Source organism: Carlito syrichta, unplaced genomic scaffold (genome assembly GCF_000164805.1).
Source record: "Carlito syrichta isolate Samal-C Ts95f unplaced genomic scaffold, Tarsius_syrichta-2.0.1 Scaffold306749, whole genome shotgun sequence".
Taxonomy (NCBI): Eukaryota; Metazoa; Chordata; class Mammalia; order Primates; family Tarsiidae; genus Carlito; species Carlito syrichta.
Genome location: NW_007250845.1, coordinates 423,642 through 435,992, shown reverse-complemented (window position 1 = coordinate 435,992; position 12,351 = coordinate 423,642). Strand labels below are relative to the sequence as shown.

The 12,351-nt window shown below is 37.0% G+C and overlaps 1 protein-coding gene across 1 annotated transcript in view; it reads right to left on the bottom strand.

Annotated features, from left to right (window-relative positions):
* SLC41A2 (solute carrier family 41 member 2) overlaps positions 1-12,351 on the bottom strand; it is a 148,987-nt gene that overhangs the window by 57,638 nt on the left and 78,998 nt on the right. Inside the window, exon 6 of the mRNA XM_008063330.2 lies at positions 3,988-4,135. Within this exon, the coding sequence (XP_008061521.1) occupies positions 3,988-4,135 (148 nt within the window). The remainder of the gene's footprint in view (positions 1-3,987; positions 4,136-12,351) is intronic.

The window sequence follows — 12,351 nt, the reverse complement described above, 5'->3', positions numbered from 1 at the left end:
TAGCATGATGATTTGCTGAAAATGTTTCAAAGTATTTTTGTTACTAGATAATGAAACTTACTATAGAAAAAAATTAAACAACACAAACCAAAAAAAGAAAACAAAAATCAATTCTAGTTACATCATCCAGAGTTATACTGTTAGTATATTTTACATAGCCTTCCAGGCATTTTTATACTTACATATTTTATTTTATTATTTATTTATTTAATTGACAAATAAAAATTGCATGTATTCATCCTGTACCACATGATGGTCTGAAATATATGTAATATGTATATAATAAATAGATAAAAGTATAGTGAAATGGTTTAATTGAACTACTTAACATGTATATTACTTCACATACATAATTTTGTGGTGAAGACACTTAGAGTCTCTCTTAGCAATTCTCAAGAATACAATACATTGTTATTACCTCTCGTCACCATGGACTATAGATCTCTTGAACCCAATTCTCTGGCCTGAAATTTTTTTTTTTTTTTTTGAGTTGGAGTCTCACTGTCGCCCAGACTGGAGTGCAGTGGCCGCTCCCGGCCACCGCAGCCTGGACCTGCTGGGCTCCGGCGATCCTTCCGCCTCAGCCTTCCGCAGTAGCTGGAACTACAGGCGCGCGTTACCACGCCTGGCTGATTTTTTGATTTATTGTAGAGATGAGGTCTCGCCAAGTTGCCCAGGCGGGTCTCAAACCTGCGGGCTCAGGCAATCCACTCACCTCAGCCTCCCAAAGGCGTGAGATTACAGGCTGAGCCACCGAGCCCGGCAACCTGAAATTTTTAATTTGTCAGTCAACATCTTCCCAACTCCATTCCTAAACATTGCTTAATATGTGTATTTTTAAAAATAAAAATGGGATCAAATTGTAAAAGTAGTTGTCTTTACTTTTTAATAATTTTTATTTTTATCAAACATATGTGCATTATTGAAAAAGTAAAGCAAAGTTAATAATAAAACTGAGAGTCCCTAGCTCCACCCCCAAAGTCTTCTTTTTTCACTAGAAATTCTTTTCAACTTCTTTAGTGGTTTCTTCTGGCATTTAACTCAATATTTCTAAATAACATGATTATACTGCATATATTAACATTTCAGACATTTATCGAATGACTTTCCACTATGGCAGATGAAGATTTAGTCTCCCTCACACTTCCTACCCCACTTCCATCCCTTCACAAACCCCTTCCTTCCCCATCCTCCCAATCTGGTTAGAATGTGTGGTGAAATATTTAGGGTTGATGTTAATTATAGCAAAGGAATCATTATTCACAACCGAGCCACAAAGTGTGTGTGTGTGTGTGTGTGTGAGAGGCAGGGTCTTGCTCTGTTGCCCTGGCTGGAGTGTGGTGGCACAATCATAGCTATACTTCTGAGTTCAAGCAATCCTGCTGCCTTGGCCTCGCAAAGCACTGGGATTAGAGGCATCTTCACTTGTATATTCTACTTTGCTTCATGTTTTTCTTCACTTTTTAGGTACCTATTACTAATTCAGCCTCAAATATGTGACAAAGTTAATAAAATACCTCTCAATGCAGCCAAATTCATCAGGCAACCAATCAATTCCACCATTTTTCCCGCAGAGACATCCCTCCTTAAGCCCACTGTCCTCCTGCCAATCTACCTACCCTACAAAAAATGGGTCATATGCTGTCATAGAGTGCATTTCCTCATTCTTGTGTCATCTTCTTGCTTGATCTATTTCCTTATTTTGATAGATCACATCTCCTTTCAGCTTTACATGAAAGGGCATATGGGAAGTAAATTCTATGAGATACTGCATGTTTGAACATTTCTTTTTTTCTTTTTTTGGTAGAGACAAGGTCTCATCAAGCTGCCCAGGCTGCTCTTGAACCCCTGGGCTTGGCAATCCTTTCACATCCACCTCCCAAATTTCTGGGATTACCGGCATGAGCCACTGAGCCTGGCCTTTTTAAAAATTTTATTTTAAAGATATGGGATATAATTCAGGATTAATTACACAAGTGGTCAATCATACAGTAAAGTTTGGGCCTATCTTTGGTCCCCACTTTGCCTGATTTGAGAACAAGTTGAACGTTTCTTTCCACTTAGTTGATACTGTGACTATGTTTTATGCTCAAAATAATTTTCCTTCATCCTTTTGAAGGAATCACTTTGATATTGCTATTGAACATCATTTTGATCCCCAATCCTTTATACATAACTTCTTTTGGGGAGGATTTATGAGAACACACTTTGACTTAGGTCCCTCCTGCACTAATGTATTGTGCTGTATGCTCAGTGGGATCTTTCAATTTGGAAGCATGCTCTCTTCAGTTCTAGGGAATTTTCTTGCATCATTTCTTTGATCATTTTCTCTCCTTATCATTTAGCTTCCTATTGTCCACTTCCTTGCTTTGGGTTCTGCTTTCCAGGAGAGCTCCTCCACTTTATCTTCCAACTTTTACATGGAATTCTTCTATTTCTGCTATTTACATATTTTCAAATTCCCAAGAGCTCTTCCCATTTTTCAAATCGTCCTTATGCAACATTCTATTCCTACATTACAGATAACAATACCTCTCTTATTTCTCTGACACTACTAATAGTCTTTTGGGTTTTCCAACTGTCCCTACACTTTCTTTGAGTCTCATTTTTTGGTTAAGTTTCGTGTGAGAGGCCTTCATCAAGTGTCTGACAACCCTGTACTACCCACTCCTTTTGAGGGAGCCCTGCAAAGCATACTTGGAGTTCTCTGTGCACATGGACAATCTGTCAGGAAGCGGGTCTCACTGAAGAGCCATTGGGTGGTCTTGCAGCTCTTTCATTAAAGGACTCATAAGGGTCAGTACCTACCCGTCTGCTCTTCTGTGTTGGCAAGTTTCCCCAGAAAGGAATTATCTCATTTTCTGCCTGGGGGTGTAAGACTGACTGCCAGCATCCTATGAACAAAGAAAAGGAAGTGCAGGTGTGTCTAAATCTAGAACCTCTTTGATTTAGCCTCCTCAGAGTTTATTCTTGCATTCTGCTACCGTGGAAGGGAGCAGTCATGAGTGCTCAAGCTGGAGAAGGATTTATGGGGTCTAATTGCTTCTTACCTAAACTTTCATCCAATCTTCTTCATTCCAGTCTTCAGAGGCACTTAGTGCCTCTAGCTCCTTTGACTTTCTGGGCTTCTGAGGTGGTTAGGTCCCAGTTTCTTCATACTGCCTATTCAGTTAATAACTACCCATCTGGTTCCTATCTTCCTAATTTTGTCAAATCTCTCATCTGCTACCCCTCTATTCCCCTTCTGTTTTGTGGTTTCGTAGCGTTTTTATTCTTTTAATGTTATTTTAATAGTTTCAGGAAGGAAAAAGACAAACGTGTCTTAATACACCATGCTTAACAGGAAATTCACTCTTTTCTAAGCAGCTCTTTTCACCAAATGTATAATGAACATCTTTCCATAGCAATAGAAATGCTACAATGTTATCTTTAATGGGTGACTAATATCCATTTTGTGACTCTATCACAATTTATCTGATCAATATCTGATTGCTAGGCCTTTAAGTTGTTCTCATTTTTTTGTTATTAAAAACTCCACTGTGATGAGGCTGGCTGCAGCTAAATCTTTTGCATACAGCCTAAACTACATCTTTAAGTTTGTCAGAGTCTTAGGTGTGGAAGGAGTCAAACGGTATATGCATTTCTAAGGCTTTCTAATACTTATCTGAGCAATTTAATACTCGAAAATAAGTAATGTTCTTGTCAGGTATATACACACACATCCCCCACAGATGAACACCACTAAATCTTAGCCAACAATCTGGTAAGGCTTTGGTTAGAGAGGAGTTTGAAACTGTAGCCAAATGAAGTTCTGTGCATCTACTGATTTCAGTAATTCTTGTCACTTAGATTCCTTATTACCCAGGAGAATAACGAATTGATTAAATAAATAATTAATCTGAGAAATAAAAACAAGCAACTGATTTGCTTTAGTAAGCACATACATACATGCATATAGAATATACACACACATATTTTAATACTAACCTACTTATAACCATAGCTGTTATGACAGGCTCCCAGCCTGAGTGGAGAACTGTCCTTGTGGCTGGATGCTTGGCAGCTATTATAATCCAAATAGGAGTTAGAGCCAAGAAAAAGACACCAACTAATGGAGAAACGTAGTAATAGGTCTCTAAATTCAAAAAGAGAGAGAGAGAGAGACAACATTTCAATCTCTCTTTTAGGTAGCAAATCTAAATTAATAAAGGCTCACTGAACGATATGGTACTATCAAACATATTAACATGATATATATTTTCTGTAATTTACAAATAAATTTAGAACTGCAGACACACTAAAAACATTAAATGATGTAACTGAAATTAATACACTCATTCAACAAACATTTATTGAAATAACCATGTGGCCTACAATGGGAATAGCAATAGTAACAACAATAAGAACAACAACAGTAAAAAAAGCTAGCATTTACTTGGTTCCTACTATATACCAGGTACTATGCTAAAAGCTAATATCATCTAAATGTTCCTACCATCTCACTTAATAATCCTCACCCGTATGAGGTAGATACTGTCATTTCTATTTTATGAGGAAACTGAGGCTCAGGGGCTTAAGAACACAGAAGAGAGAGAGCTGAGAGGAAAACAACATGTGTTCAACACCCAAGTGAGTACTCTGAACTCTGAACTCCAAAGCCAAGTAGGACACAGTTTTTGCCCACGTGGATCTTATAGTACAAGCATTCTATGAAATACTGGCCATCTACTGATAATAGATATCCAAACTCCAAAACAAAATTAAAAAGTTAGGTTTAATAAAGTTAAACAGATGTCTTCGCTGTAGAACTACTCAGACTCTTCCACATCCTAAGGTGGAATACAGTACACTGTACTAACCAGAATTTCTCCAGACTACCTAGCTTTCATATCTGGGTCCAACTTACCTCAGACAAGAGATTCAACTCCATTATTTTCAGTCTGCTTATTTATAAAATGGTAATAATAGTATCTATCTCATGGGGTTATTGTTAGTCATTCACACATATAAGTTAACTGGAATAGTAGTACCCTGGCATGTAGCTAACATTTATTGAACATGTATTATCATCATCATCATTTTCATCACCATTATCAACATCTTGCTGTTTGGGAAACATTGGGATAACAGATCAACAGGAGTTTGCTATACATCTCTCGTAGACTGCTTTATTGGTCACAAGTATTCATTCCCTCTCCACTCCTGTTATGCTTTCCTATAGAGAGAGTACACCACTGCCTCATTGACCTTAGGCTTAGCTGTTTGTCAAGCTTTGTAGACATAATGTATGTCCACCTCTAAACAAAAATTTAAATGTGTTTTCAGAAATGACTAGAACATTTATGTGTGTTTGCATGTGTGTGCGTGTGTATTTTAACTGTTTTCAGACATTAAACAACAGGCATTTTAAGACTAGGATTCCTAGCCGGGCTTGGTGGCTCAGCCTGTAATCCCGTGCCTTTTGGAGGCTGAGGTGAGTGGATTGCCTGAACCCGTGGGTTCAAGACCCGTCTGGGTAGCGAGACCTCATCTCTACAATAAAAAAAATCAAAAAAATCAGCTGGGTGTGGTAGCACATGCCTGTAATTCTGGCTACTCAGAAGGCTGAGGCGGAAGGATCGCCGGAGCCCAGCAGGTCGAGGCTGCGGTGGCCGGGAGCGGCCACTGCACTCCAGTCTGGGCGACTGAGTGAGACTCCAACTCAAAAAAAAAAAACAAAAAAAAAAAACACTAGGATTCCTGAGAGAAGGGAAAGAAATGGGAAGTAATCCCTACAACAGCCCCAGCCTTCTGACAAAAGGCACATGTAGACCACGGCATGGAGAGGCAGAACTCTGAGAGTGAGGCTCAAGCAGCAGGAATTTCCAGGGCAGAATACTAGAAAAGAGGAAGCTCTCAAAGAAAGGGCCTGAGAATGGACTGCTAAACCATGCATGCACAGGGTGAACTCCACAAGGCCAAGAATAATTGGGGAGTTATAAACTGAAAAATTCCCAGAGTTTACATAGAGCTGGAAGTCATTCAACATCTAACCCCTTAGAGCAGAGAGGCCTCTTGAACACTGCGAGCATTCAGCAGAGACCCAAGAAAGGTCGTGTCTTAGTGGCAGGGCTAGTCCTAGAGTAGTATCTGCTCTAGATCTGCTCAATAAAGCCTAAAGACAAGCCCTATAAAGTTCAAGCTAATCCGCAAACAACTGCCTACAAGAACAAAGTTCAACACTCTGTAAAGAAAAGCAATCAAGCCCTAGAAACAATACATTTACAATGTCTAGCATCTAACCAAAAATTATTTTTAACAGCTTGGAATAAAATTGGATTCATTTTACAAACTTAGTTAAATAACCTGAGAGATTCCATTTACTTTAGACATTTCACTCATATCACAAGCTTCCAAGTACTTTAAGTAATCTTTATAAATCTAATAAATAAAGTGTATAAATACGGTGACAAGTTTTCATAAATATATATAATGTATATTTTATACATTATACATAAATTTATATCATGCATAAAAATTTGGTAGAGCTCTATTTCAAAATCACAAGAATAATTCAATTAATTATAAAACTGAAAAGGGAAATAGAAGACTGATATGTTACTCTAATGAGCTAAGTTATAAGTACATAAAATAAATATGTATTATCTCTTTAACATAAAACTATTAATCCCATGAGTTTGATTCTCGAGTATTTTTATACTTAACTCTAAATCTTCCTAGAGTTAAAAGTTGCATATCCATTGTTGAAACAGTTATATCATGCTGAGGCATTTTTGGTGATATCATTTTAATTTGATTAAAGTTTCACTATTATCAGAGATTTCAGCTAGGACATTCCTGGATTCTTCTCAATGACTCTAATATTTATTATATATATAGTAAAGATTTCATAACTTCAAGACAGAGTTGACCTCACAGTCCTTGTAGCCTACAGTCTTAGATTACTTAATCTAAGTTAAATGTTACCTAATTTTTCCATTATCTCATAGAATTCTCCAACCATTACTGCAACTCTTATCCTTGATTGAATTATGTATTTCTTTAGCTTCTTAATATAATGAAAGATCTTCTCACCTATGACTAAAGATGCTTGAACTAGGTAGAAACTCAAGTTTTTCATTTTTTCCCCCTCAAGACAAGCAATTTTTATAGACATTAAAATACTATCTAATCAAATTTTATTCCCACACCTTTGTCTACATTTGCCATCATATCTTTTAAATAATTATACTAACAAAATTTATTTTTATATTTTCTTCCATTTTAATGAATATGACTAATGCTATATTGTGCCATTTTTTCCATGACTTTTCAAAAAATGAAGAAAACCTTTATTTGTTGAATGGATTCCCAGTTGTCCTTGTAAACCATTAGATAAAGATAAATAACATCCCACTTAGGAAGCATTCCAATATCCTAAAACAACTAAGGCTGCCAATAATCATTCTAATAGAACCAAAGAGAAAACTAAAAGCACTGAAATTCATCAAACACAAATGAAAAGAACTATTCTGCTAAGCCAAATCGTCTTGGTATTTTCTTCTCAGGTCCAGATGGGAGCACCATGCTAGACTTTAAAGAAGTTATCCTCAACATTAAATTTCTGGGAGGACATCTGAAATTTTAAAAAGCATCCACCATCCCAATCCCAGAGTCACTGCCCTGAATTTTCAAAGAGTAGAAAAAGAGTAGGAAACATTTTCCAGAAAAGAAACAAAAAATAATGAGTGGGTCATTTCTCAAAAAGTTAAATAGAGTTTAATTTGACCCAGCAGTTCTATTTGACTCACATGACCCAGAAATTATACTCCTATTTGTATACTCCCAAATAACTGAAAACATAAATTTACATGAAAACTCGTATAAGAATGTTCATAGCAGCATTATTCATAATGACCAAAAAGTAGAAGCAATCTAAATGTCCACCAAATGGTGAGTGCATAAACAAAATGTGGCATATCCATGAACAGAATATCACTCAACCATACAATGGGATATTATTCAGCACTTAATATGACTCAGTACTGATTCATGAAACAACACTGATAAACCCTGAAAACATTTTGCCAAGTGAAAGAAGCCAGACACAAAAGGTCACATATGATATAGTTCCATTTATATGAAATGCCCAGAATAGCCAAATCCAAAGAGATAAAAAGTAGATTAATGGTTGCCAGGGGCTGAGAAAGGGGTGGAATGAGGAATAACTGCTGAAGTGTACAGGGTTTCTTTTTGAGGTGATGAAAATGTTCCAGAATTAGATCATAGTGATGGGTGCACAATCTTAGGAATATACCAAAACCCACTAAATTCTACACTTTAATAAGGTAAATTGCATACTTTTAAAAAGTGTGTGGCAGGCCAGACTCGGTGGCTCAGCCTGTAATCCCAGCACTTGAGAGGAAGAAGCGAGTGGACTGCCTGAGCACATGAGTTCAAGACCCACCAGGGCAACTTGGCAAGACCTCGTCTCTACGATAAATCAAAAAAATTAGCCAGGCATGGTAGCACATGCCTATAGTTCCAGCTACTTGGAAGGCTGAGGCGGAAGGATCGCTGGAGCCCAGCAGGTAGAGGCGGCGGTGGCTGGGAGCGCACCACTGCCCTCCAGCCTGGGTGACAGGGTGAGACTCTAACTCAAAAAAAAATTTAAAAGTGAGTTGCATGATGCATGAATTATATCCAATTTTTAAAAGTTCTAACAATGAAAAAAAGGATAGAGGACTATATTCTTGAAAATGCCAATGTCATTAAACACAAACATACATATGTGTAAAGAGAAGAAGAGAGAACAAAAGATAAAGCAAGTGGGGTAAAATATTAAGATTAGATGAATCTAGATAAAGGGTATGCAGGTGTTTTTTATACATTTTTGCTTTTTGCAACTATTCTATAAGTATAAAATTATCTACAATTAAAGTTTTTTAAACATTAAAAAAGAGTGGAAAAACCTTGATAAATCAAATTTTACAATTTACTGTAAATGTGTTCTGGTTCTATTTCCTGACAAATCTAATATGCCCATTCCCACCCAATTTGATTGTGCGTATAATAGTATAGGACCCTCCCAACTTATCCATGGTTAACTTTTAATTTTGATAGCTAGGGGACATTATAAATACAGAAAAAAAGAGAAGCTGCTACAAACTTTTCTCTTTAGGGGTTATGTTCATGTTTTATAGATGCCATAAAATTAAATAATTACTTTTAGAAAACCCAAATGGCACAATCAGTAAGAGGAAATGGTCAGTTAAAAGCCGACTATGAGCTCCTGTATTAATATTAAAATGTAAAATAATGCCTCTCTTCTAAATGAAACACATTTTTAAAAGATCCTGGTTAAAATAATATTTTGCATTAAAATCTGGTATAGTGGGTATTATAGTGGCCTAGATAATATCTACGTCTTAATCCCCAGAACCTGTGACTATTACCCTCTATGGCAATGGGGACTTGGTGGGTATGATTAAGTCAAGGGTTTTGAGAGGGGACTATTATCCTGGATTATTTGAGTGAGTCCTAAATGTAATCATGGGTGTCCTTGTAAGAGGAAGGCAGGAGGAGATTTGGATACAGAAGAGGAGAAGACAATGTGACCACGGAAGCAGAAATTGAAGCAATATGGCTATGGCCACAAGCCAAGGGATACCAGCAGCCACCAAGTGGAAGAGACAAGGAATAACTTCTCCTCTGAAACTTCCAGAAGAAAGCAGCCCTGATGGCACCTTGATTTTAGTCCTATATAGCACATTTTTAACGTCTGGCCTCCAGGATTGTAAGAAAATACATTTCTATTGTGTTAAGCCACAAGATTTGTGATCATCTGTTACAGCAGCAACAGAAAACTAGTACAGGTATATTTGAAATTTTTTGGAATTTTAAGCCTAATAAATGTTCATATACATTAGTACTGATTCCATGATCTAGACAAACTACAGAAAAGTAACGATTAGCACAGCTAAAGTGGTTCAAATTGCTCTGATTCCACCTAATTGCCAAACATGACTAGCATATTTTGTGACTCATAGATTTCACCTTTTATTATACTTTGGTGGCATTTTCCAACTACTAGTACATAATTTCATTAATAGGATTCAGCATTCTCATCCCAAATTCTTCTCACATATATAGCTGTTATGAGTATTAGTTGTTTCTGTGTAAGCAACAAAGCAATGGGCACTGTAAGTTGTAAACCGCTTTTTTTCCTCAATGCCCTTTAATAACCATCTGAATTTTCTCAGGGAACTGATATTCTAGAAATCACTCTACCTTAAGATGGTACAGAGCTAAAAATCTCTCAAGCATAGTAACATTCGAAGATAAATTTAGATTCTACCCATTAAACGGTGATGCCCTGTAAATATCCAGGTGGCGTTCCTATAGGGCTCCATAGGAAGAAAGTAACCTGAGGCCGATAGTTATTGCTCTTACAGCTTCAACCATGTCACCTTTATAAAATTAACCTTGAAGAATGAAAAATCAATCAATATTTTGCTTCTCAGATCTTGCCAATAAGAGAAATATATAATATGTTTTTCAAATCAATACATATCATGCACATACAGTAATTATATAGCTGACATAGCCATCTAGTCATAAATACTTGAAAAGAAGTTTTTAAAATTCTCTTATGTAAACAAAAATTAAGGGCAATGATCATTTGTACAGATATTTCAGTTACTGGTCAAATGTTGAATCCTTTTAGTAGTTCTTAAAGATCGCTATATGAACATATAAATGCCTTTGTATTATCTTTGCAAGCCACACAAAAGTATATACTATCCAAAGCTTAGATTACTCTCTACACCAGTTTTCTATTTCCATTTGAAATACATCTTTTCCAGCCATGTGTTGCTGCTTTTATTTTTCTGTAGCAGTAGTTTCCAGATACCTTCTGCTAAGGCAAGCAAGACACCCTTCCAATAGTTCCCCAAAACTGTGTCTTCATCAAAAGGATTTTTAAAATAGAATATTATAGTATTGGATGATTACTGTGCCAAAATCAGTCAGAGGGCTATCTATCTTGTTTTATATGCATATAACATTTCCTGAATAACTTCTAATCACATTAATTGGAACACTTTCAAAAGGAATAAAGCATTTGGTTAAGTGCTGCTCATTAAACATTCATTATGCATATGACACTACAGGGCACTACAAAGAAACTAAATAAATAGGATGAAAACACAGTTTTGTCCTCAAGAAGCTTATATCCTCACAGGAAAGGTTCTTACACGAACACAAAAAGCTATAATGACTGGTCAAACATAAAGAACACCGAAAGTGTCAATAAAGTGCCAGAGGAATGCAGAGGAGAAAAAGATCACTTAAGATTAGGAAAAACCTATACATTTAGCCTTAGAAAATAAGGAATGTGATTGGCCTTGATGTGAAGAAGAGCATAAATTGGGAGAAGGGAGTGACACGAGAAAAAAAAAAACTAAAAACACAGATGGTATATGAGATCAGTAAATAGCTGAGCTTGACGGAAATAAAAGGTCAAGAAAGTTAGGTGCAGTGGTGCTCGCCCGTAGTCCTCTCTACTGGGGAGGCCATGGTGGGAGGATCATTTGAGCCCAGAAGTTCAAGACCAGCCCAGCCTCAGTAACATAGCGAGACCCAGTTTCTATCTTTCTTTTTTTAGAGTTGGAGTCTCACTCCATCATCCAGGCACACTCATGGCCACCCCAGCGTCGACCTCCTGGGCTCCAGTGATCCTTCTGCCTCAGTTTTCAAAGTAGCTGGAACTACAGGCATGCATTACCAAGCCCCGCTACTTTTTGATTTATTGTAGAGATGAGTTCTTGTCAAGTTGCCCAGGCTGGTCTAGAACCCACGGGCTCAGGCAATCCACTCACCTTGGCCTCCCAAAACGCTGGGATTACAGGCTGAACCACCAAGCCTGACCCTTTCTTTTTTTAAAGGTACAAGAAAGGAAGAAAGAGGCAGGAGCTTAAGAAAATAAATTTCTGCCAATTCCAGTAGGCCTACATATCAGCTTAAAAACTTTAACTTTGCCCACAAAGGAACAAAGAGTTATTCAGGGTGATTCAAAAAATACATAAAGTCAATAGGAGTAACTAAAGCTTTGGTCTTGTTCGCTTTATTCTTTTTTGAAGGTGTAGAGATAAAAAGAGAAAAAAATTATATATTTACTTCAGATATCAGAAATCAAATTTTAGCTGGACCAAAAGAGAGGTAGCATAGCCAATGAATGTAGAGCCTTAAGTACATGTATGAAGGCTAACAGGACACGAGGGGGGTGTTCAAAGTCATTTCAGAATATCCAAAATTCTGAGCAAGCAGTTAAGTAAGACTCTCCCTTTCTTCCTCCCCTCTCCTCCCCTCCCC